The 25,046-nt window shown below is 37.4% G+C and overlaps 1 protein-coding gene across 3 annotated transcripts in view; it reads left to right on the top strand.

The window, feature by feature from the left end:
* Positions 1-25,046, top strand: part of SGTB (small glutamine rich tetratricopeptide repeat co-chaperone beta) — a 43,981-nt gene extending 18,935 nt beyond the window's left edge. For 2 of the 3 annotated variants that reach the window (XM_059175114.1, XM_059175112.1), the window contains exons 5-11: positions 1,484-1,583; positions 14,093-14,197; positions 18,789-18,927; positions 19,032-19,094; positions 22,122-22,159; positions 22,389-22,472; positions 23,538-25,046. In XM_059175114.1, coding sequence (XP_059031097.1) covers positions 1,484-1,583; positions 14,093-14,197; positions 18,789-18,927; positions 19,032-19,094; positions 22,122-22,159; positions 22,389-22,472; positions 23,538-23,649 — 641 coding nt within the window. In that variant the 3' untranslated portion in view covers positions 23,650-25,046. The remainder of the gene's footprint in view (positions 1-1,483; positions 1,584-14,092; positions 14,198-18,788; positions 18,928-19,031; positions 19,095-22,121; positions 22,160-22,388; positions 22,473-23,537) is intronic. The other variant, XM_059175113.1, reaches the window with a different exon arrangement.

Raw genomic sequence — 25,046 nt, 5'->3', positions numbered from 1 at the left:
CACATGATTTTATTTATTTATTTATTTGAGATGTGGGGAGGGGCAGAGAAAGAATTTTAGGCATTGAGCCTGATGCAGGGGCTCGATTTCAATCTCCATCTCATAGCCTGAGATAGTGACCTGAGCCAAAATCAAGAGTCAAACTTAACAGATGGAGCCTCCCAGATGCCCTACTTTTGCATGATTTTAGATGCTTTTGTCTACCTGTGTTTCCTTTAATCTTCCTGTTCCTGTTCCTTGTAAAGTTGTACTGTCCTCGTCCTATGAAGTAGCTAATGATCTGTTAAAAGACCAAGCTAATAGGAGAACTTCTGGTTTATTGGAATTTGGAAGGAATAATACAGACCTTTGTGATGTAAATCTTTCCTCTTATCCAGTGTTTTAAAATTTAGATTTTGAACAGAGGTTATTAATCAGTGAGCAGGACACATTCCATTTCAGGGAATACAGAAGATAGCCACAGGAAATCCCTTATTTTACTGGCTGGTTGTTACCCCGCTAAATTATTTCCAGATGTATCTGCAGAGGCCCTTCTTGGAAATTAGTACCTGTGGGGTAGCCCTGGTACCTGAAATTCTGTCTTTGTAGAAATTCATGTCCACCTATCCCCTTTTAAAAATTTATCTCTGGAAGGGGTAGTGCATAAAAATATTATCTGCCAATAACTTATTAACATGATTAATTTTACCAGTTTACCCACACAGCAGAGTTCTGAGGGCTTGACTGTTTAGCAGGTGTGTGTTTTGACAGGGAGGACTGGAAGAGGGATCCAGATTGAGATGATGATTGAGAAGGGTGTTGTATCTGGAATGGGGTGGGCAGCTCTAAAAAGAAGAGAGAGATGAAGATAAGGAAGGTAAGAAGAGATTAGATTTCGCCTAGATATTCATAATTACTGCATTAACTCACTGAAGCCCAGATTTCATAAGGTATGCAAACATTAGTTGTTTTACGACTTTGCATTGTTAGGATCATTCAAACACACTGATGACTGAGGAGTATCAACTGTATAGTACAATATAACTTTTACCCCTTAGTGCCATTGAAAAAACATGTTGAGGGGGCGTCTCTTGGCTCAGTTGGTAGAACATATGGCTTTTTTTTTTTTAAGAGTTTATTTATTTGATTGAGAGAGAGAGAGAGATCACAAGTAGGCAGAGAGCAGGCAGAGAGAGAATGGGAAGCAGGCTCCCCGCTGAGTAGAGATGTGGGGCTCAATGCCAGGAACCTGAGATCATGACCTGGGGTGAAGGCAGAGGCTTAACACACTGAGTCACCCAGGTGCCCCAAACATGTGGCTCTTGATCTTGGGAGCCTGAGTTTTCAAGTCCCACATCGTGGGCAGAGTTTACATAAAAAATTAAAAAAAGAAAAATCATCTTGTTGACCTTCATATTATTGTAGTTCCTGTGATTCAGATTTATCTTTCAGACTTTCTATTTTTTGTGTATATTGTAGTTACTGTACATATTGATTATTTCAGGCAATAACCACATGAAAGAGGAAAATTATGCTGCTGCCGTGGATTGTTACACACAGGCAATAGACCTGGATCCAAATAATGCGGTTTATTATTGCAACAGGTAAACTAGCACTATTGTGGCAGGCTTGAAGTCCTTAATCTGTCATTTACATTAATACCTCTGAAGGAGAACTGTAAAGTTCATTTTGAAAATTTTGAAAGTTCAGAAATGTATAAAGAAGGAAAAATAAAACCTCATAAAATTACTGCTTAGAGCTAATCACTGTTACTCACCTTTTGTCATATTTTGTTTAATGTGAGTATAATCAATTTCTGATTCATTGGTATTCAGTAGCCATGTCATAAACATGTCCTTAATATGTTGAAACTCTTCATAAACACTATATAAATGGATATAAATTAGTCTATTTTTACCTCTTCATTTTTTTCATATTTCCAGTACCTATCATTGTGGCTGGCAAAAAGCACTCATTTTTTTTTTTTATAAATGGATAAGTGTACCTTAATTTATTTTATTTTATTATTATTTTTTTTAATGTACCTTAATTTTACATAACTGCTGACCTACTGGATAACTTTGAGGTTGTTCATTTTTCTTCAATGTGATGAAGCTGTAGTGAGCAACTTTATTGCTCAAATTATTTTCTGAAATTTAGGTATTCCGGACTTTGGATTTTATCCTTGGATCTGCTTTCATTGGGTTTAACAGGAATTGGTTAAAAAAATATTGTTGATGCTAATTGCAAATTTGTTCAAATTTGTTTGAAAAATTTGGCAAACTGATTTCCTTCCCTAGGAGTATGTGAGTGTATCTGTTTTTGCCATATCCTTTTCAGCACTAAGTACCTGAGTTATCATTTATTGTTGTTAATTTAATATTACTTTTATTTTAATAGTAATTGTTCGAATTTATATTTACTTACTGGTGAGGTTGGACATTTTTCAGATGTTGGGCATTTGTGGGTTTTTTCTTTAAATTCTCTTTGTACCTGTGCCAGGCTTTAGCCTGTTTAACCTCATAGTTCTTTTTTCCCTTTTCTGCCCTTTTTGACAGAGGGTCTGGCCTTTATAGGTTGCATTTCCCAGGCTCCTTTGTCACCTGGGTATTGTCTGGGGTCAGCCACAGAGGGTACTGGCAGGAGATTGGAGGGTAGAGGAGGAGAGAAGTTGGGGTATTCCTTCCTCTCTTTTTACAACAGGGTGTTTATCCAGCAGGGGCTGCTTCCCATTCTTATCTCCAGACCCCACCCAACACACCTGCTATGGGTCCAGCTTCTGTCAGGTGATGTTGGGTTTTGGACTCTGCACTTTGTCTTCTGTCTTAGGGATGGTAATGGCTTCCTCTTGTTCCTCATCTCTGGGTTGCTGCACAATGATGCCTATTGGCATCTCAGCTCTTCTCTTAACTATGTAGTGAAGTCCCTGAGCTAAATTAATCTGTTTTATATGTTAAAGTTCCAGTAGTACTTCTGCAGTGATAGAAATGTTCTGTTTCTGCCTTCTTCAATACAGTAACCACTAGCCAGAGTAGCTTTTGACCATTTGCAGTATAGCTAGTGCAGTTGAGAAAGTAAATTTTTAGTGTTTAATCGATTGAAGAGCAATTTAAATTAATTGAATTGCAATAGCCACATGTAGCTTGTGGCTGCTGTCCTGTATGGCACAGCTGTATATTAAAGATATAATCCATTTGTCCTAATTGCACAGCTTTTTGTTTGTCTTTTGATGTTTTTATATGTAAAACTTTTAAGTATTGGTGTAAGCAAGTTTGTTTTTCCTTTTTTTGAATATTCTTCTGATGCTTTTAAGCTTAAATCTCTCCCCATTTGTGGACTTGACAAATAACTTTTCTTATTTTTCCTTCATATTTATTTATTTATTTAAAAGATTTTATCTATCTATTTATTTATTTATTTGACAAAGAGAGAGAGACAGTGAGAGAGGGAACACAAGCAGGGGCAGGTGGGAGAGAGAGAAGCAGGCTTCCCGCTGAGCAGGGAGCCTGATGCAAGGCTCTATCCAGGACCCTGGGACCGTCACTGGACCTGAAGGCAGACGCCCAATGACTGAGCCACCCAGGTGGCCCTTTCCCTTCACATTTAAATTTTCTCATTGCAAGTGTGTTTTGGTGAATGTTATCTAGAACTTTTCATGACAGAATATAAAAATTGCCTTATATTATATATATATTATATTATATATTATATAGTAAGTTCTTAAATTTGGGAGAGATTATCTTTTATTGAGGTTACCATATCATGTTTAGGGTATTCATACCCTTGTGAGGTCATCCCTTCTCCCTTGCCTTTTCTTTTCTTTTTTAAAAAATTATTTTGTCTTAATATATAATGTATTACTTGTACCCCTTGGTACAGGTCTGTCAGTCATCAGTCTTAGACACTTCACAGCACTCACCATCTGCACATACCCTCCCCAATGTCCATGACCCAGCCACCCTCTCCCCGGCCTTTTCTTTAGAAAAATCTTCCTTGTGTTGACACTGAATTTGTTTTCCCAAAACCCCTGTAGCTAATCTCAGTTGACAGTTCTTATTTTTATTCTTGAGGGCAATTACAGAATGATCCTTCTTTTTCATAATAGTACCTTACACTTTGAAGTTTGTTACTCTGTTCACTTGAGTTCTTTTCTCCACATTATATTTTCGCAGCTTCCTCAGTTACACCTCAGATAATACAGTTTTATGTTCTGCACTTTTGCTCTAAATTTGTTCTAGTTTATCTGTATGTGTAGTTCCTAGGAATTTACATGGAATTTCTGGAATTTGCCTAACCACAACAGTCTCATAGGGCTCTCATTTAACCTACTTCTAGATAACATAGTTATATATTTGCATTTTGTAGCATTATTTATTAAATTCATATTTTGCTTTTGGCTTATTAAAGTGTTTCTCTGTTTCACACATTCTCTTTATTTTGTCATTCAATCGTATTTTCGTTTGACAAATTCTTGCCAAACACCTGCTATTTATTTACCAGTGCTGTCAGTGGAGGTATAGTTGGTTTTCTGTACTCAAATGCAGAATCTTTTATTTTATCCCTATAGATTTTTATCTTGTTATAGACTCTTATGTGTATGATCCTTAGTCTTTGGATAATTTGTAAAGTAACGTATTTGCTTTTGCTCCTAGTTTCATGTCATCCGTAAACTTAAGAATGCCATATATTATGTCAGTTAAGAAGTCAACTAACAGAGAAATCACAGGGAAGAGGTTAAGAGCAGGGGTTCTGACCCAGACTCTTTTGAATTCTGATTTCTGGCTCTGACACTTACTACGTGTGTGACCTTGAGCAAATTACCTACCATATGCATGCCTTAGTTTCCCCATTAGCAAAATATGGATAATAGTATCTACCCCATAGGACTTTTGTAGAGATTAAATAGTTAATACATATGAAGTACTAGGAAGCTATCTAGTAAAGAGTATTTTACACAACAGTATTATTATTGTGTAATAATACTATATAATTGTATGTTATAATTATATATCATTAATTATATACTATATTAACTAAATATTATTTATTATATCAATAACTATGTTATAATATATTTAATATTATCATTATTATTTATGCAATCTGAGTTTTTTTGCTTTGATCAGAATATGAAGAAAGACCCAAATTTATTGGGGTCCAAATATGTTGTCGTTGTCTTTCTCTGATTTACTAGTCTGGTAGTAGGCCTGTTAAAATAAGAAAGGAAATTATGTTAGACTGGAGTTGCTCTGAATGAATCTATGTTATTTATCTTCTTTTTTTGGGTAAGGGGAAGGTCCTCTTAAATTTTTTGAAAGACTTTGAACTTGAAAGAACTTTACAGTAAATATTTTTATATTCAGCCACACCAAGATTTTTACCTTTAATATTTTACTACATTTGCTGTGTCACATGTTTATTTACCTATTTGTACCCCCTCTGTTCATTAGTCTGTCTTATTTTGGATGCATTTCAAGCTAAATTGCACCCATCAGTACACTGTCCCCCTAAATACTTTATCATGCATGTCATTAATAGAGTTCTGTATTTTGTATTTTTTTCCTTTGAGGTAAAATATACAAGTCATAACATACACAAATCTTAACTGCACTTTGCCTGAGTTTTGACAAATGCATACAGTTGTGTAACACAAAACCCCCTATCAAGCTACTGAAAATTATGCATGCCCCTTCAGAGTCAGTTGCCTAAAAGACCAGAGGCAGCCACTGTTCTGTTTTGTTTTATTTACTTACTACAGATTAGATTTGTTTCTTTGAGAGTTCCACATAAAAGAAATTGTACCATATATACTTTTAGGTATGTGACTGTTTTTGCTTAGGTTGATGGTTTTGAGATTTACTGTGTTGTTGCTTGTCTCATTGGTTCTTGTTTTTAAGGCATTTTCTACTGTTGGCATGTACACAGTTCACCGAGACGTTTTCCTATTTATGGTCACCTGGGTGCTTTTGGTTTTTTGTTTGTTTTGTATTTTGTCCAGAATTTATAGTTATTATTTGTGGAAGATCCTTGTGGATCCAAAAGGAAGTTAGTTGTCCATACTAGAAATCTACATTTCCTTTACCAAAAAAATCCCTTTATTGATGTGTCCTAATAATCTAGCCCAGAAAAATTAAAAATCCATATACTTTGTGCAAAATGAACTTTGCGAGCTGTGTGTTTTATTCTCTGTCATCAGATGACAGAGATATGTTTTAATTTATATGTTTTAATTTAATTTATGTTTTAATTTAACATGAAAATTTTTAATTTAACATGAAATATTTGAAAAAAAATTTAATAGTATCACTAAATGTTATGAACAGATATAGATGTTATCAGAAAATTGCTTGTTTATAGACCACAGTAAGCCATACACTTTTAACTGTGAATATGGTAAATTGGAGCCTAAATAAATCATTTACTTCAGATGAGATTAGGGTTCATGAATAGTCTTATGTTTACTAGTACTGGATTAAAAGAGATTCTTGTGCTTGCTTTTCATTTAGCTGTCATTAAGTTGAAATCAATAATCATGCTCATCTTTTTCATTTAAATAGTATTTTTTTCCTGAGGATTTCAGTAATAGAGCAAGCAATTTAGTATTAAATAATTAGAAAACTTTATTTATATATTTAATACAAATATTGAAAAGAGGTTAAAAAAAATTTTAGACCCCAGTAAAGTTGTAGATATCTCAATAGTTTTGCCAACTACCCCTTGCATTTTTCTTAGCCAGCTGGCTGCCAAGAATTAGAAGCCCAGAATAGTAGATCTAAATATTTCTTTGGATATTCATTTTCACAGTTTTATTCCTATTCAAAATATTGTTCATATATTAAACTTGCTAGCATGAAATGTAGTTTTCTTTTTATAGAAGTGACTTTCTTATATGTTAGAAAATAATCACTTGGCATATTTCTTAACCATGAGACTTTCTCGTCTAGTTTATCTTCTGTTTTAGCTTTTAGGATACTAAGGATGCTTTAGGTTCAGCTTAGGTACCAGGAGAACCTGAGTCCCTTCTTGAAAACCCATTATTTATTTTTTCTTTTGTTCTCTACTCCCAGCACTCACTGATCATGATATATATATCATTTATGTCAGTTTATCATATGTTGTGCCTTATTTTATTTTCACACTTGTTTTATTTCTTCAGAAGAAAGGCAGAGATTGAAGCTTGTATATTTTTGTATCTCTTATAGTACCTAGCACGGTTCCTCATAGAACTTCAGCCAATTTTTGTTGGATGCATGGAGGACTATAGAAGAACTGTAAGAAATTTCCAGTGATATTGAAATGACGACACTCACTTTAACACTTGTATACATAAAACAACAAATGATTGAGTACAGGTCTAAAACATTTCCAAGTACTTTATAATATGAAATGATATTTTATATTAAGCTAGCTAACTTTCTGTGTCTTCTATCCCTAAATAGTACTCTTACTTCTTTTGTACAACCTCATTGCTGAATACATTACTTTACCCGTAACCGTCTCCTATTTCTGGAGTGGATGGATGGTTAAATGACTGAGACAATAAACGGAATTAAAGGTGTATAGGAGCCGCCTTCTTAGCGCAGTGGGCAGCGCGTCAGTCTCATAAAGGTGTATAGGAGAGAGTCAGAGCATGATGGAGAGAATTTGTCCAGAGGCCTCTCAGATGATGGGGAATTGGAGATGGATCTAGATTTGATGGACAGGTAGAACTTAGATGGAGCATGGGGGAAGGTATTTTAAGTTGGAGAACATAGTTTAAAAGGCATCATTAGGGTTGCTAGTAACAATGTGAGCTCTGAGAAAGACTGAAGCAGAGACCACACTGTTTTTTCCTTCACCTCCATAAACAGCATGTAGTTGTTAGGCTCACTTGGGTTTGAACTTGGTTCGTGGAATTTGGAGTTGAATCTCAGGTCAGCTGTGTATTAGCTCCGTGATCTTGGGCAGCCGCTTAACCTTTCAAGCTTCAGTTTCTTCACCTGTAAAACAGAGGTAATTGTGAGGAGTGATGATATATATAAAGCACCTAGCATAGTGCTCTAACTTATTTATGCATGACCTATGGTATGGGAGATGTAAGTTATCTGTGATTTTTCTTTCTGCCTTGTCTTCTATAAAAATAAAACACAGGTTATATTCAGGATCTTGTTCTAACAGGGTAAAGAAGGCGAGGCTGTCAGAAAACATGGTGACTCTGACTGTATGGTTTTATTGGAATTTGATTAGTTATGCCCTAATAACCAGACAGCAGGGGCAGAGAGAGAGGCCACATTGATATTCAGTTCAGACACTGACGTGTTTGGCTTCCTCTCACAGAAGATTTTAATATAGCCCAAATTCTCTTCCCTTTCCTGGCCTTAGAAGTTCAGGTGCCTGTTCTATTTTGAAAGATCCTAGCTTGCAGTCTATGATCTAAAGCTAAAGCTATCGGGCACCTGAGTGGCTCAGTCAGCTAAGCATCTGAGGTTGGCTCAGATCATGATCCCAGGGTCCTGGGATCCAGCCCCACATCGGGCTCTCTGCTCAGTGGGGAGCCTGCTTCCCCCTTTACCTGCTGCTCCCCCTGCTTGTGTGCTCTCTCTCTCTCTCTCTCTGTCAAATAAATAAATAAAATCTTTAAAAAAAGAAGAAGCTAAAACTATCAAGATTGAAACATAATCATCCTCTTCCCTTCTGCCCCCTCTTTCTGGGTCTGATTCTCCCTGCCTTATTCCTTTTCTTTTTATCAGTATCTGAAGTGAGATCAGGGTGTCTTCTGCTCAGTTTACCGTTTCTGTATATCTCCCAGCAGCTCATTTGTTCCCTCCTCCATTTCTATCACTACTCCTTTAGTCCAGGTTCTTAAGTTTTGCTAAACTAGTGCTACATAACTTGGTTTGGTTTCCACTGTCCACTTGCACTCCCTACTCCAGTCTTCTGACAAAAGGGTCTTTCTAAAATGTGCAATTAATCATCTAATTTGTGCTTTCTTCTTGCTAGACCCAAATACCTATATGATCATCTTTAAACTCCTCAGCATGATGCATAAGATCTTTTATAATTATGCATTTAAAAAACATTTGGCTGCTGTTGTTAGCCATTCATTTTTTAAAATAGATTATTTATTTGAGAGGGAGAAGACACGAGTGGGGGAAGGGTTGAAGAATGGGGAAAAGCAGGCTCCTCGCTGAGCAGGAATCCTGATGTGTGGTGCGATTGCAGGATCCTGGGATCATGACCTGAGCCAAAGACAGACGCTTAATTGACTGAGCTACCCAGGCATCCCATCATTTTCCTTTTTAAAATTTCATTATTTTCACTGTTCTTCCTACTCCATTCTTCTTTCTACTCTATGCACATGGAATGTGAAATTTGCTGACATGCTGACATGTTGAGACGTCTCTCCATGCTTTCATGTGCACTGCCTAGAATGCTTTCTACCTTATTTAATTGGCCAGCTGCCAGCCATCCTTCAAGACCCTGCTAGTGTTATTTTGGAAAGATTTTCTAAATTTTTTTTCTTCCCAATCTCCTGTTCATGCTCTGCACACTTCTCTACCATGTCCTATGGAATGGTGCTGTCCAGATGGTAGGTCCTAGCCACATGCAGCTGGTCAAATGTAAGTTAAACTTAATAAAATAAAAAATTCCATCCCTCAGTTGCACTACCATATTACATGCACTGTTTAGCCACGTGTGGGAAAGGGGCTACTGTATTGGATAGCACAAAAAAAGAATTTACTTATCACAGAAAGTTCTATTAGCTCCTGCAGGGTTAACTATACTTTTCACATGTTGCCTCTCCCTTTGATGCTTTGTTGATACTTCTTTCGATTCCACTGTTGCACTTATACTATTATTTATTTACATGTGTTTTTCTCTATTAGTGAAAGATTGGAGGGCAGAGATTTAGCCTCTTCATCTATGTGTCTTTGGCTTGGATTTCAGGGTTTAGCATATTATAGTTTTAAACAAAAGTTTGAGTTGAATTGACATAGTGAATTTTGGAAGGGAGAATTGCCTCCACCTGAAAGACTTCTAATACTGAAACAGTTGTATGTCAGCATGTTTTATAAATATATACATAGATATGTATTATAAATAATATAGTAGGTTTGTTATATAATATATATTTAGGAAAATAAATTTAAAGCTATTTAAAACGCATTTCAACTTACTGAAAGAGTAATACATGAACATCTTTATATGCTTATTATAGAGTCGAAAATAGCTAACATTTGCCATGTTTACTTCTTCTTTCTTTCTCTCTTTCTGTCTGTCTCTGTGGGGGTGTGTGACTATGTGTATTAAGTTTTCTTGCTTGTCCTAAATCCTTTAGTTATATCTCCTAAGAATGAGAATTTATTCTGCATAATTATCATGCCATTCACCTGTAGGAAAATTAGTGTTAATATTGACATTTCTTCATTTTTCCCTAGAATACCTTCAATAACTCTGTCTTTGATCCAGAAGCTAATCAGTGTTTGTGTTTTGCATTTTGAGATGTTACTTTTGTCTCTTAATCTAGAATATATTACTGGTTCTTTATTTTTATTTTTATTTTTTTAATTTTTTTTTAAAGATTTTATGTATTTATTTGGCAGAGAGAGATCACAAGCAGGCAGAGAGGCAGGCAGAGAGAGAGGAAAAAGCAGGCTCCGCACTGAGCAAAGAGCCCAACGTGGGGCTTGATCCCAGGACCCCGAGATCATGACCTGAGCCGAAGGCAGTGACTTAACCCACTGAGCCACCCAGGCACCCCTGGTTCTTTATTTTTATTTTTTTTATGACATAGACATTTTTGAAGAGTTCAGACCGGTGATTTTATAGCATGTGCCATAATCTGGCTTTGTGTAATTGCTTCCTTATTATAATTTTAGGTTAAAGTGTGGTATGAAACCCACATAAATAATTTTGTGTGCCATTTATTACATTATAGCAGGAGGCACATAATTTCAAACTGTCCATTAGTGATGATTCTAAGTTTGATATCTTAGGGTGGTGAACATCGTATCTATTATTCCTTTCGTAATTATAATTAAACCTTATCTGTAGGGTCAGATCATGTGAATATCCCATTCCCCAGCAATTTTTACTCAATGTTTTACCATCTGTTTATGATCTTTCTTTGAATCATTAAAACACTGATGGTTACAAAATGGTGATTATCTGATTTTATCATTTCTTTTACATGGGTTTTCTCACACATTTTTGTAAAGAAGAGCTTTCTTTCTACTCCTCTCTTTTCTACTTTCCTCCTTCTTCTGTCTACCCCAACTTTTTTGAGTATCATTATGGACTAATGAATTTTTAAAATAGCTATGAAGTATGTTATAATTGCCATAATTTTATTTTTGGCACTTAAATTAATCCCATATTTGGCTAGTGGGAGCCCCTTTAAACTGGCTATGGTGTCCTTTTATTTAACTTTGTTTTGAACATTTTCTTGCTTCCTGAGACAACAAGGTATTCCAGATTTGCCTGTATATTCTTTGCCCTAGACCTGAGCTCAGCTATTTCTACAAGTAGCCCCTATTCCTGTTAGTGGAAAATAGTATTTAGAAACCAAGATTTGGTCACAAGACATGATCATTGCTACTGAAGTGTTATTGCTTCTTCAGTGAACAAGCTAGGAAATATGACTTTTGAATAATCTGGTTTATACAGATACATTCAATTTGCATCCCATTGTCACAGAAATCTCCCTGACCTTTCCCCATTTTATGTGGATTTTTTTTTTAAAGATTTATTTATTTATTTATTTGACAGAGAGACCACAAGTAGACAGAGAGGCAGGCAGAGAGAGAGAAAGAGAGAGAGAGAGAAGCAGGCTTCCTGCCGAGCAGAGAGCCCGACGCGGGACTTGATCCCAGGACCCCGAGATCATGACCTGAGCCGAAGGCAGTGGCTTCACCCACTGAGCCACCCAGGCGCCCCTTTATGTGCATTTCTTTTCTTCCACAGTGAAAATCCTATTTTCAAACAGCACCAGTATATTTACTCATTAGGTCTACCCTTCAATATTCTTCAGTTGATAGTACAATACTAATATTATACCTCTAGCAAGCCTACTAAGTAAACTTTACAGTTTCTTTTCTCCTTAGAGTCCATCTGATTTAAGATATATACTCAGAATACTCCTTGAAAGTTACTAGATTTCTTTTTGATCTATAGTTAGCATCATTTTTCTGTTTGACTCAGTTTCAAGGTTTGCTTTTTCATCCTTTTTGAAGCTTATTCCCATTTTTATCCCATCTACCCCATGCCCACCCATCCTCTATGAGAGTGAGAATTTTCATATAAGTTTGATTTCTGAACCATGTAAATATTTTCCATAAAATTAAACAAACAGGATGGTAGTAATAATGACTCTGTCCTCAACTCTGCTTTTTGCTTTGTGTCTGATATTTGTGTTCCTACATCAGCTATTTTTGCTTGGTTTTCAGTTGGCCTGATTTTCTTTTTCTATCCCTTTCTTTAACCTGTGTGTGATTATGTTCTGGTGAAATGTATACAATTTGAGAAACTGATTTTTATCTAGGTTACATTGTAGGTGCTTTTATGTTTGAATTGTTTTTCTGCAGTGATCTTCTTTGGTTCCCTCTGTCTTTCCTGCTTTTGGGTTTTTTTTTTCCTTCTGTGGTATTGATTGAGTTATTTTTACTTTATTTTTTCTTTCTAATTATTTGGAAGTGATACATTCTAAATGCCTTCTTTTAATGGTCATTTTTAAAAAAAGATTTTATTTATTCATTTGACAGAGATCACAAGTAGGCAGAGAGGCAGGCAGAGAGAGAGGGGGAAGCAGTCTCCCCACTGAGCAGAGAGTCCAATGTGGGGCCTGATCCCAGGACCCTGATACCATCATGACCTGAGCCGAAGGCAGAGGCTTAACCCAGTGAGCCACCCTGACGCCCCTTAATGGTCATTTTTAATGTCCATCCTTCTTATGCTGGTTAGTTTGTATTAAATGTTCAATCAAATAAATTCATTACTCTTTTTCAGAGTAGAAATCAGGTTTGTTGAATTCTGGACTTAACACTTAAATTTTTTTTTTTCAGTGAAAGGACACTATGTTTGTTTATTTTTTTTAATTTTATAATCTTAATTTGAAGAGAGTCTCAGTCATCCTATATGAAGAAAAATTGAGAGAAACTGGACTGACCACCACCTTTCCTTCATAGCCTGCCATTACCCTCCCCCCACACTCCTCCCAGGAATCTATGCACTGTTGAGGCCAGGAATATTATTTTGATTACTGCTCTCTCCATTATGCCTAGAAAAGCATCTGTGCATTAGCTAGACCTCAACAGATATATTAGTTGAATGAATAAGTAGAAATATTTAGTCTGCAGAAGAGTGAATGGGGCAGTAGTGGGAGTGGGATGGAGGGCAGGAGACATGGTGGAATGTTTTAGTTTGAAGAGCTTGCATCTAGGATAATCATTCTGCTTGTTTAGTACGGCCCTCAGGGTTGAAGTGAGCATGGCAGCAGGGAAGCAGAGGGCTTAATCTACTATCAGGATTGTGTAAGGAATAGGAAGGAGCTTCATTATACCATCAGCCCCTGGAATCACATTATTCCAGGAGAGTTCTATTAGAGGTAACTGGAAAAGATTCAGTAGTTCTTAATTGCTCTGAGATTCTGTGAGAAGTGGATGGAATGCATTGCCATCCTTCATTTGCAGCCAGATTTAGGTACACGGGTAGGTTAAAGTTTCATCTTAGACTTGCCCGATGATAATCTTAACCCTACTAGTAAAGTGATCATTTAAGAGCATAGCACTGGGTAGCCATCATTTCTGCATGCTTCCCTAGTAATCCCACGTGTCCTGGAGCTTTCATTTTTTGGTTTTGGCAAATCAGAAAAGCAGTAAGTAGGTAGACTGCTTGTGTGATTTGCTTATTTGTCTTTTCTCTAACAAAACAGTGAAAGGCAATCTGCATATTTTCTCTGTATTTTACTTTTGAATTATCTTTTTGTTTGGTTATAGAGTTATCTTAGTTTGATTTAGATACTTACTGGCAGTGATATACAAATTGGGACAAAGAAAATGTAGTTTTATAGTACTTAACAATCTAAATTAGTGTCTTGTGGTCTGCTTCTAATAAAAATCTCTTCTCTTTCTCGTAGGGCTGCTGCTCAGAGTAAATTAGGTCACTACACGGATGCAATAAAGGACTGTGAGAAAGCAATAGCAATTGATTCAAAATACAGCAAGGCCTATGGGAGAATGGGGTAAGCTCAGGCAAAATGTTCAAAGTGGTACTAGGGAGTATCAGACTTGCTGGTCTTAATGGTTTGTTTTTCAGTTTCCTGCTTAAATACTGCAAGGTAGATCAATATACCATTGAAGAGAGGAAATGACTGCAACTTCTTTGACTTGGGATGTATGATGAATGTATGTATGATGCATGGTTGGTTGTTGGGGAAAATCATACAACCGCATTGAGTAGACTTACTTCATATTCAGGGCCACAAATCCCAAACGAGCACTCAGTATTTTGACGGACAATCCTACTATACTTCCTTCTGCCTTCACCTTACCACGCTCTTCCCACCTTCTCTTCTCTCTTCAGATTTCCACCACACACTCCATGGCGACTCTCCGCTCATGCCTGCCTTGCACTTAATTGAGAAAATAGATGCATTTAGAAGAAAAGTAACTCCTCTTCTTGCTTCTGAATGAACGAATCCACCTGCCTTTGTACCCTCAATGACTGCCTTTTGTTCCTGTTTAGATGGAAGGGTTCTTTTCTCAGACTTGCCTTCACTCATGCCTTAGATCTCGTCTCTTTGTACCTTCTCCAGGACTTTATGCTTGGAATCCTCTCCTTTGTCTTCTGCAACACCAGATGTCCTACCTCCAAAAGTGACAGTGACTCCATGCAGAAAGTTCATAGGAAATCACCCATTGGAACTATCCTTTTCCCAGCGAGGCCATTTCCCAACTCTTCTTTCTCTGAATGGCTCCCTTGGCTACCTGTGTTTGCTGTCTCATCTCCCTCAGGTCTCATTTGCTCTCCACTTAGTCTGATAGAGCTTTCATCTCTGTTACTTTGACAGCCCTGTTCACAGTCCCGAGTTGACTGTATTTCGCCACGGCCAGTGTTCACATGTGTATCCTTACCCTGCCCCATGTTTTAGTATTTGGCATGATTAACTTTTTTTTCTTTTAAGGTTAATTATTTATTTAAGTAATTTCTGTACTACCCAACGTCACATGCTCTTCCAACTGAGTTACCCAGATGCCCTGGCACAATTAACTTATTTTTGAAATACTTTATTCTCTCCACTTCTGTGACATCACACTTCCTGGTTCTCCTTCTACTTCACTGGATGCTCTTTCCCAGTCTCCCTTGCTGGCTCTTCCTTCTCTACCACCTCTAAATAATGGTTAATTTCAGGGCTCTCTCTCCTCTGATCCTGCCATTTTTCTGTTCTCAATTGTGATTGCATCCTATTCCATGCTTTTAAATTCCATCTACAGTCAGTACTCATTATTCATGGATTCTGTATTTAGGAATTTGCATACATGCTGAATTTCTTTTGTAATCCCCAAATCAGTAATCACTGTGCTTTTGTGGTCATTCACAGAAGGGTAAAAAATTTGAGTCACCTGTCAGCAGAGGCCTGGTGAGATGGTGCTCTGCCTTTTTGTTTTAGCTTTCATGCTATAAACGAGTGTCATTTTCAGTCTTTCTAGGGCTGTATTTTTTTTCTTTTTGCATTTGCATGCCTTTTGTGATTGATTTCCTTGTTTACAATGGCCCCCAAAATGTAAGCTGAAGTGTTGACTAGTGTTCCTAATCATAATAAGGCTACAGTGTGCCTTATGAAGAAAACATAATTTTTGATCAGAAATGAGTTGTGCTGTTGGCTATTGGCTAATGAATCATTAATATATAATTTATAGATATATATAATGCATATAATATATATAATTAATAATATATATTAAATAAGGTTTCTTTAAAAAGAAACACATAATGTTTGTTTGGTTTTTTTTAAAGATTTAAAAAAAATTATTTATTTGACAGACAGAGATCACAAGTAGGCAGAGAAGCAGGCAGAGAGAAAGGGAGGAAGCAGGCTCCCCACTGAGCAGAGAGCCAGATGTGGGGCTCAATCCCAGGACCCTGGGTTCATGACCTGAGCTGAAGGCAGAGGCTTTAACCCACTGAGCCACCCAGGCGCCCCTAGATTATGTTTTGATCTGTTCATGAAAATGTTGTGATCAAAAGCTCACAGGAACACAGTCCTCTATTCCTTCGAGGAACAGTTGTTCAGTATTTGCTAATTTATTGTTATATTCTTTATAGAATATAACTACTGTTGTTAACGAGTTTCAACTGTAAATGAAGGTGCAGCTCTTAAGTTACATGTCTGAACTCCATACTCATATATTCAACTGCTTTTCATGTTTGATGTTTGATAGGCATTTAAAGCTTCCCCTGGGGGGACGCCTGGGTGGCTCAGTTGGTTAAGCAGCTGCCTTTGGCTCAGGTCATGATCCCAGCGTGCTGGGATCGAGTCCCACATGGGGCTCCTTGCTCGGCAGGGAGCCTGTTTCTCCCTCTGCCTCTGCCTGCCATTCTGTCTGCCTGTGCTCGCTCTCTCTCCCTCTCTCTCTCTGATAAATAAATAAAATCTTTAAAAAAAATAAAAAAATAAAGCTTCCCCTGGGGCAAATAATACATTATATGTTAATCTAAAAAAAAAAAAAAAGGAAAAATAAAAGCTTAATATGCCCCCCAAAGAACTTTTTTTTTTTTTTTAAGATTTTTTATTTATTTTTCAGAGAGAGAGAAAGCAAGCACAGGCAGACAGAGAGGCAGGCAGAGTCAGAAGGAGAAGTAGGCTCCCTGCTGAGCAAGGAGCCCGATGTGGGACTCGATGTGGGACTCGATCCCAGGACGCTGGGATCATGACCTGAGCCAAAGGCAGCTGCTTAACCAACTGAGCCACCCAGGCATCCCTCCACAAAGAACTTTTGTTCCCTTCTTAAATCTTTCCCATCTCAGTAAATGGTACCATCATTCACCTCCCAGTACCAAAAGGTCAGAAGCCTAGGAGTCATTCTTCATTCTTATGCCTGGCACAACTAATCTATCAGCAACTCCTCTGTCAATTCTGGTTTCCATATATATCTTGAATTCAAGCAGTGAATGTGATCTTGTTTCTAAACCTAGTTCAAATTACTGTCTCTTACCGAGGTTACTACTGTAGCTTCATAACTGGTCCCCCTGCTGCCATTCTGCCCATACCCATGGTGATCATCTTCAGAAAAGCCAGAGTGATTATTATTTCTTTTCTTCTTCTTCTTTTTTTTTTAAGAGATGGGGAGAGAGAGGCAGAGGAGAAGGGAGAAGGGGCAGAGGGAGAGAGAATCTTAAGCTCTGCACCCAGCACAGAGCCTAACATGGGGCCCAATCTCACAACCCTGAGATCATGACTTGAGCCAAAATCAAGAGTCAGAGGTTTAACCACAGTGCCCTCAGAGTGAATGTTCTAATGCATAAATCAGATCTGTCACTCCATTGCAACCACAATAAAATCCAGACTCCAAACCATGGTCTTACATGATCTGGCATCTCATTATTCCCTGACATCATCTTTCCACACTTTATTTTCTATGCTCTCTCCTTATCAGCTTTTGTCTCGTTCCTTAAGTATACCAAACACATCACTCTCAGAGCCATTTTGTTTACCATGTCTTCTGTTCAGAATGCTCTTCCTTTGATTTTTCATGTAACTGCTTTCTACTCATCACTCAGGTCTTTTCACTGTGGCTGTCTTTGAGCAGCTCCCCCTTTCCTTAATATTATGATTTTATTTGCATGTTTATTACTTGTCTTTCCAGGTAGGATGGAATTTTCTTAAACTCAAGGACTTTCATCTTTCTCATTGTGAACTATAAAATACTGTCTGGTATGAAGTAGGGTTTCAGTAAATATCTATTGATTGTTGATCCATTGAGGACTCTGAGCAAAGATCTTTCATTGTTGACAAGAAGAAAATGAATTAGGTTCTGAGAACTTTTCTGTGGTTAGACACTGTGTTCTGTCTTGATCAGACATCTGGGCGCTAAGTCATCCAAGAAAGAAGTGGAGTAATTTGTTAAAAACAAGTCTATACTATAAACAAACCTCAATACTATCTACCTATATATGCCAATATCGTATTAGTTCTTAAGTAATTTTCTGATAAATTCTACCTAGGTAGAAAATAACAAAATAATGAACTTTTTGATCTGTGCCTGGGATAAAAATGCATTGGGTTGTAAAGATGCTAATTTTATCTACTTCACAGCTAACATGTCTTCTTTACATGTCCACTGATAATCCATCGCCCATTTTTATTTTTTATTTTTTTAATGGCAAGTTGATATTTATTGTGGCTCAGTGCCTTTGTTAGGAAGATGGAAGAAAGCAGGACATTCAGAGTCCTTAAAATGGTTTTAGCATCATGGAGTTACAGTGGCCACAGGTTGTTAGCTCACATCTTTGCGGATCTTTATCATTCATAAGGCAATTACTTGACATATGAGGCTTACAATTGGAAGGGTAGGTAAGTTTCATTTCTTAGCATTAAATTCATGACTTATAGGATGGCCAAAGTTGTCAGCAAGTAGAAAGGAGAGAGTCCAGACTTACAGAATCTTGGAATTAGAAGGAATTCTCGTGATATTTGCCTGAATCCTAGTACAGTGAATCAAGTAAGCGTAATCTGGATTCAAATTGAATACCGAGATAGATGTTTGACTATTGGTGATGTTCTGATGTTCTTTAATCATATATCTTCTACTCTCATGTTTTCTTCTTTTCAGATTGGCCCTCACTGCCATAAATAAATTTGAAGAAGCAGTTACAAGTTATCAAAAGGCATTAGATCTTGACCCTGAGAATGATTCTTATAAGTCAAATCTGAAAATAGCAGAACAGAAGTTAAGAGAGGTATCTAGTCCTGTAAGTTATTAATGGCAGATGAGGGAAATATTTTCTGTCATTCTCAATTTGTTATAATCAAACTATAGTGGTTGGAATAATTCTCAGCTATAATTGTTTTACAGACAGGAACTGGATTGAGCTTTGACATGGCTAGCTTAATAAATAATCCAGCCTTCATTAGTATGGTGAGTATTATTTCCTTTTCTGCTCTCTGGCTCTGTTTTCCATAGAGCTTTATGGTTCCCAAACTTTTAGAAATAAATACTGGAGTTTTTGTGTTGATGGTGGTGGTAGAGTGGGGATACAATGTTCTGGCTCAGGTTTTTAACCTTTTTATCTTTTTGTGAAAAAGCCATGGAGAGACTTCAGGAAGCCCACAGATTCCCTGAAAATGTATAAAAAATTTTCTATATACGTGCACGTATACATTTTTCTATGGAGAACTGTATTTTTCATCCAGTTGGCAAAGGGTTCTGCATATCTACAAAAGTTTTAAAACAACTCTTTTCCATGAAAGCCGCCCTAGGAAGACCTTTAATAATTGAAGTCTGAGTAGTTTTTCATGGTACCCTAAGCTCTCCTCCCTCTCATGGTCTGCTTACTTTCGATCCGGAGTTTATTTGAACTTTTAGTAGAATCCTCAGATGTATGTATTTTGTCCTTCAAAACAACAAAATGACTCTTGGATCCTTTTAAAAACACACCTGTTCTGGTCCAGTTTGTGGAAACTCTGATTTAGTGGCTTGGGAAGTTACCCAAGCATATAAACCTCCTTCAGTGATTATTTCTGGTTGAGAACCATTTGTTCCACCACATGCCATGCCCTTGGAAGGCAGCAGTACCACCTGAATTCCTCTTTGGTTCTTACAAAAAAATGTGTCATGCATCCATGGAATCATTGAATTGAAATGCACAGATGGCTCACTCTCAGTGAGATAAAGAAGTCTTTTAAACAATTATTAGGTCTGTAGCAATTAGCTGTTTACAATTGGTAGTTGAGATCTTTGTAGACAGTAGGTAATTTTTGAATCACTCACTCTAAATGAGGTGTTGGGAAAGCCACCACTTGCTTTTAATTATCAGAGAGATAATTATTTGGCTGACTTGCACATAATTCACTAACTCTTCTCATGTCTCAGGATTGAGCCCATCACATTTAAGTTGGTCTCTTCATAGGTTTTGTGACATTTTTAGCATTGTTACCTATTTCCAGGCCTCAGATTATGCTATTGTAGTAGGATGTGAAAATCGATTTTTTTTTTCGTTTCAGATTTGTCTTAGCCCTCAAGATGTTATGTACCAAAGTGAAGTGTTGCAGAAGGCGGCAGTTAAAAACATACTGTGCGACTTGTGAAGAGAGTGAGGTTGATAGACAGTAAGAGGATTTGTGGAGAAAGCTATTGGAGTTACAGAGCCTTTTTCCATATGTGAGGGAATGAAGGGGGCCTGCCTTCCTCTGAAGCCCACAGAGAGGGCTTTTCTGGCCTACTCAGAGAGCTTTCTAGATGGCCCTCAGTAGGCTGGTGTCTGACCTGTTGGGTATAGAAGACTTTGTGGTTTAGCAGTGGAGTGGAGGGGTGTTTTCTGTGGACCAAGATGAGCACATGTGCTCAGAAGTTAGTCCAGTGTGATCTGCCCGGAAAGGCCTCTTGGAAGGTGACATGACTGTAACAGTCTCTAGAGGAGGACTACAAAGAACCTGGGACTAAAGGGAAAGTCATAGTGTCCATCCAGAGTAAGTTACTCTTCTCAGAGGATAGATGAGAAATACCCAGAGGGTTGGGGGTGGGAGATGTTTCTGAAGGACCTGAGAGCCCCAGGAGAGACCCCGAGTAGTTGTAAACAATCTGTACATCCAAAGAGCACCAATGCAAAACCACTGAGATAGTACCAGTCACCAACTTTCCTGTACCCCTGACTCTTGTGCAGCCTGCTGGCAGAAGAGGCACAGAAGCACTGTGGTGAAAAAGAACAGGCAGTTGTGCCTCTGTCTTCTGGTGCAACTGGTCCATGCGAAGTAGGTCCAGGCTGGGGAGGGGAAACGCTTTGCCTATAAATGAAGTGTTATGTATATGGTTATTACAGTGAATAAGATGTGCAGTACTGAACCAGAGGTCATTTTCTAACTTAAAGTGACTATAGAGGGGGGCACCTGGGTAGTTCAGTTGGTTGGGCATCGGCCTTTGGCTCAGGTCATGATTCTGGGGTCCTGGGATCAAATCTAAGGTTGGGCTCCCTGCTTAGTGGGGAGTCTGATTCTCCCTCTGCCTCTGTCCCTCCACTCATCCTCTCACTTTCTCAAATAAATTAAAAAAAAAAAAAAAAAAAAAAAAGGCAACTAGAGGACTGTTTACTTAAAAGCGACCAGAAAAGCCCTAGGATCTGCTCTGTATTTCCTCTAGGTCCTAGAATCTAGAAGAGGATGAACTGCTTTTATAGAATCAGATTGAAAGGGCTGTGAAACAAAAGGCTTTCTCTTTATAGCTCATAAATTCTGCTTTTTCTGTGTAATGTCCACAGTACTTGTGTGTTGGTGCAGAGGCACTAATCCTAACCAAGACTTGAGGAAAGTTAATAAATTGTTTGCAAGTAAGTCAGACAGTTCTCTTTATGGCAATGAAAGCAAGTGATGGCTTTTTCCAACACCTCATGTAGGGTCAGTAAATCAAAATTACTGTCTACAAAAGATTTAGACTAAATGTTACATGAACATTTAAGGCAAAACAAAAACCAAAACCAAAAACTGATATGCTTTCAAAACAGAAAGTTTTACAAGTGACCTGAGCTGAAGGCAGACACTTAACCGACTGAGCCACCCAGGCATCCCATTTGCGATGTATTTTCAATGCCATTTTTTCCTAGTACTTCCTCTTTTCCTAGTACTTCATTCATTTTGTTTAAAAGTACACTAAAACTAGGGGCACCTGGGTGGCTCAGTTGGTTAAGCGTCCAGCTGTTGGTTTTGGCTCTGGTCATGATCTCAGGGTCATGAGACCGAGCCCTGTGTCAGGCATGGAGCCTGCTTGGGATTCTACCCTCACCCCTCCATTTCATGCACGCGTGTTCTCTCTCAAAAAAAAAGTACACTAAAACTCTTAACAATGCTAAAACATACATGGTTTAGCTTTCATTCCTGTTTTTTTTTTTTAATCTTGGTTAAAGATCCTTAAATATTAACTGCCTTTAATGGGAGATGCCTTTTTCAATTCCAGGCAGCAAGTTTAATGCAGAATCCTCAAGTTCAGCAGCTGTAAGTATATTTTCCCTCCCAGCTGCCAGGTTCCTAATTTGAACACATCAGTTCCAAAGTGATAAGTGGTAAATGGTAGATAAATGCCAGCCAATTAGAACTTGGAGCCATTCACATTTGGCCTGACTTCCTACACAGCACGAGTATATTTAACTTATTTCTCCTTAGCCAGTATCCTACTTGTTAAAGAATATACTCATTCCAGTGATGTATCTCTTGCCTATTCTAGAATGTCAGGAATGATGACAAATGCTATTGGGGGACCTGCTGCTGGAGTTGGGGGACTAACTGACCTGTCTAGCCTCATCCAAGCGTAAGTGTTACTTAAATAGAAATAGTAAAAAAAATTGTTTGATAGCTTGTCTCTAAAGTGAAGGGACCAGGACTTTCTTTAAAAATTTTTTTCTTTGACTATTAGTATCAGTGGCTTCATTGTTACTCAATCTAAAGAAGTTCATAACTTGGAATTTCAGACTGAAGGGCAGGAATTCAGATCTGTACCCATGAAAAAGTTTTCCAGCAGATTTGAATAGTTATTCAAGGATGTAGATGAAAGTCAAATATCTACTTAAAGTATGTACTAATTTAGGTACACTCATATATTTAAAAATGATATATTCCATATATTAATGTCCCGACAATTTAGGTGACTACTTTATTTGAACTTTTTCAATGCATGTCATCACCAGAGGAACTCTTTGATCTTCTTATTACTTAAGCACACTACCTTCACTTCCATCCACATTGCTTAAGATTCTCTGCTTTTTGAATTGATTTTTGCATCTGTGTGTCACGTTGCCCCTGGAAATTTTATATGAAGACACAAGGACCATTTGCTTTTTGTGATCGCAACCATGTAACCCTACTTACAAGATTGCATTTTTACAGTGATCTTTACATGGCACGATTATAGCGATATGTAACTCTTGAAGATTATATACTCAGGAATTTGTATTAAAGTTCTTTGCCTTTGTAAAAATCAATTATGTTAGGTAACATATATGTAACCAAAATGGATGTGACACCTATCATATAGTGAGAAGAAAAATTCCTTGTATTATATTTGAGCGCCTGCAATGAAAGCATGTACTGTTCAGCCCTTTGGTTGTTTGTGGTTAAGCATTAGGGGGGCTGGATTTCACCTTGATTTCAGGAAGTCACTTTTTAGCATGGTTGTTTCATTTCTTATCAAGAACACTGAACTGTAATAATGCTATATGGAGGTATTGGTAGCTGGAAGATCCTAAAATCAGGAGCCTTAGATTGGTTTTTATAGAAAAAGTTCCCTTTGAGCAATACCCACATCCTCTGCGGTTCTGTCTGCATGGGTATGATATGCAAGTTCCCTAATTCATACCACTTTGCTTCTTTACTCCAGGGGACAGCAGTTTGCTCAGCAGATACAGCAACAGAATCCTGAACTCATAGAGCAACTTAGAAATCATATCCGGAGCAGATCATTCAGCAGCAGTACTGAAGAACATTCGTGACTTGACCAGGGACCCTGGCCCAGAGCACAAATGATTATGGCTCTTAAGTGTTTGCTGTAGATAGTGGCCAAAACAAAGACACATAAGAATCAATCTGTCTAGATGATAGGTTTGTCATAAATAGACTGAACATAACGTGACTCCTTTGTAAACAAATGATCAGTAGCCCTGTGGAGTGCCAGTATAGTACTGGACAGGGTTCCATTTTCAAATCTTCATCATCATATTTGTATATTAGACCGAATAGCAGAGTATATATATTGAATAGTAAGGCTGTTTATCGGTGAGCTCTCTAGCTCTGGATTCCCATAAGCAAACCCATTTGAGTTTGATGGAGATGACCAAGGGGAAAGGTTTCTCATGCTGGTTTAGAAATATCCTGGCCACTGAATAGCATGTCTGGAGAAAAGAAATTTGTTGTCTAGGTTTCATTTTGATAGTGCTGTCAGTACTAAATATAGATCACAGGGGCCAGTACTATCTTTAATGCTGCTTGTTCTGAAGGGTAACACGGAATACTAAGAGCTGGTGGAAAGCAGCATTTGATGCAAGGGTTGTTTTGAAAAGAAAAATAGATGCTGTGAATGTACAGAGAGTAAAGATAGGATGTTCAGGTTTTCTGCATAGTTCTTAACCAGTCTTGCCTGCAGTTTGGTCTTGATAACATTAGCATGGCCAATTACTCTAAGTACATAATAAAATACATTTAGAAATCCTTAATGGTACTGTTTAGGTCCTTTGTGTAACTGTTCAGTTTATCTTGCACAATTTCCCCAGTGGTGACTTTGCCATGGGAACTCTCAAATATATTTACATTTAAATAAGCCAGTGGTTTGACCCTCAAGGATTTTCTAAGTGGCATTTAATTATGTGCATATAAATACTGATTTTTTAAAAACTCACTAATTATTTGATGGATTATAAAAACTTCTATCATTGCTTGTTCATGTAAACCTTTGCTGTAATTTGGCTTGGCATGTTGCTTTTATGCTTAATCTTAATTTGATGCAATGTAAACATTAATAGGGGACTTAAAATATTTCACTGAAATCAGAATTCATAGTAGTTAAGAAATGTGGCATTAAGTATTAATGGCATGGCTTTAACTACAGCGATGGTAAGACCATTCTAACTGGAATTTCTTTTGTTAATTACGGAATTGGTAAAATTGGGTGAACACATAACAATTTCACAAGTGTGAGAGACAACTGAAAAAGTAATATAAAATTAAGTCAGTAATACTCATGATGATCAGGGCCTTACTATAACTATTCTCCTCAGAAGACCTGGAATCTAGAAGTTCAAATACCAACTCTTCCTTTCTTTCCCCTTGTGAGTTTAGAATAATGGTTCTGTAATTTCACTGTAAGAATTCATTAAAAACGAAGTTTCAGAGC

Source organism: Mustela lutreola, chromosome 5 (genome assembly GCF_030435805.1).
Source record: "Mustela lutreola isolate mMusLut2 chromosome 5, mMusLut2.pri, whole genome shotgun sequence".
In the NCBI taxonomy this organism is placed as follows: Eukaryota; Metazoa; Chordata; class Mammalia; order Carnivora; family Mustelidae; genus Mustela; species Mustela lutreola.
The sequence above is the reverse complement of the archived record's forward strand: the minus strand, read 5'-3'. Positions and strand labels throughout refer to the sequence as shown.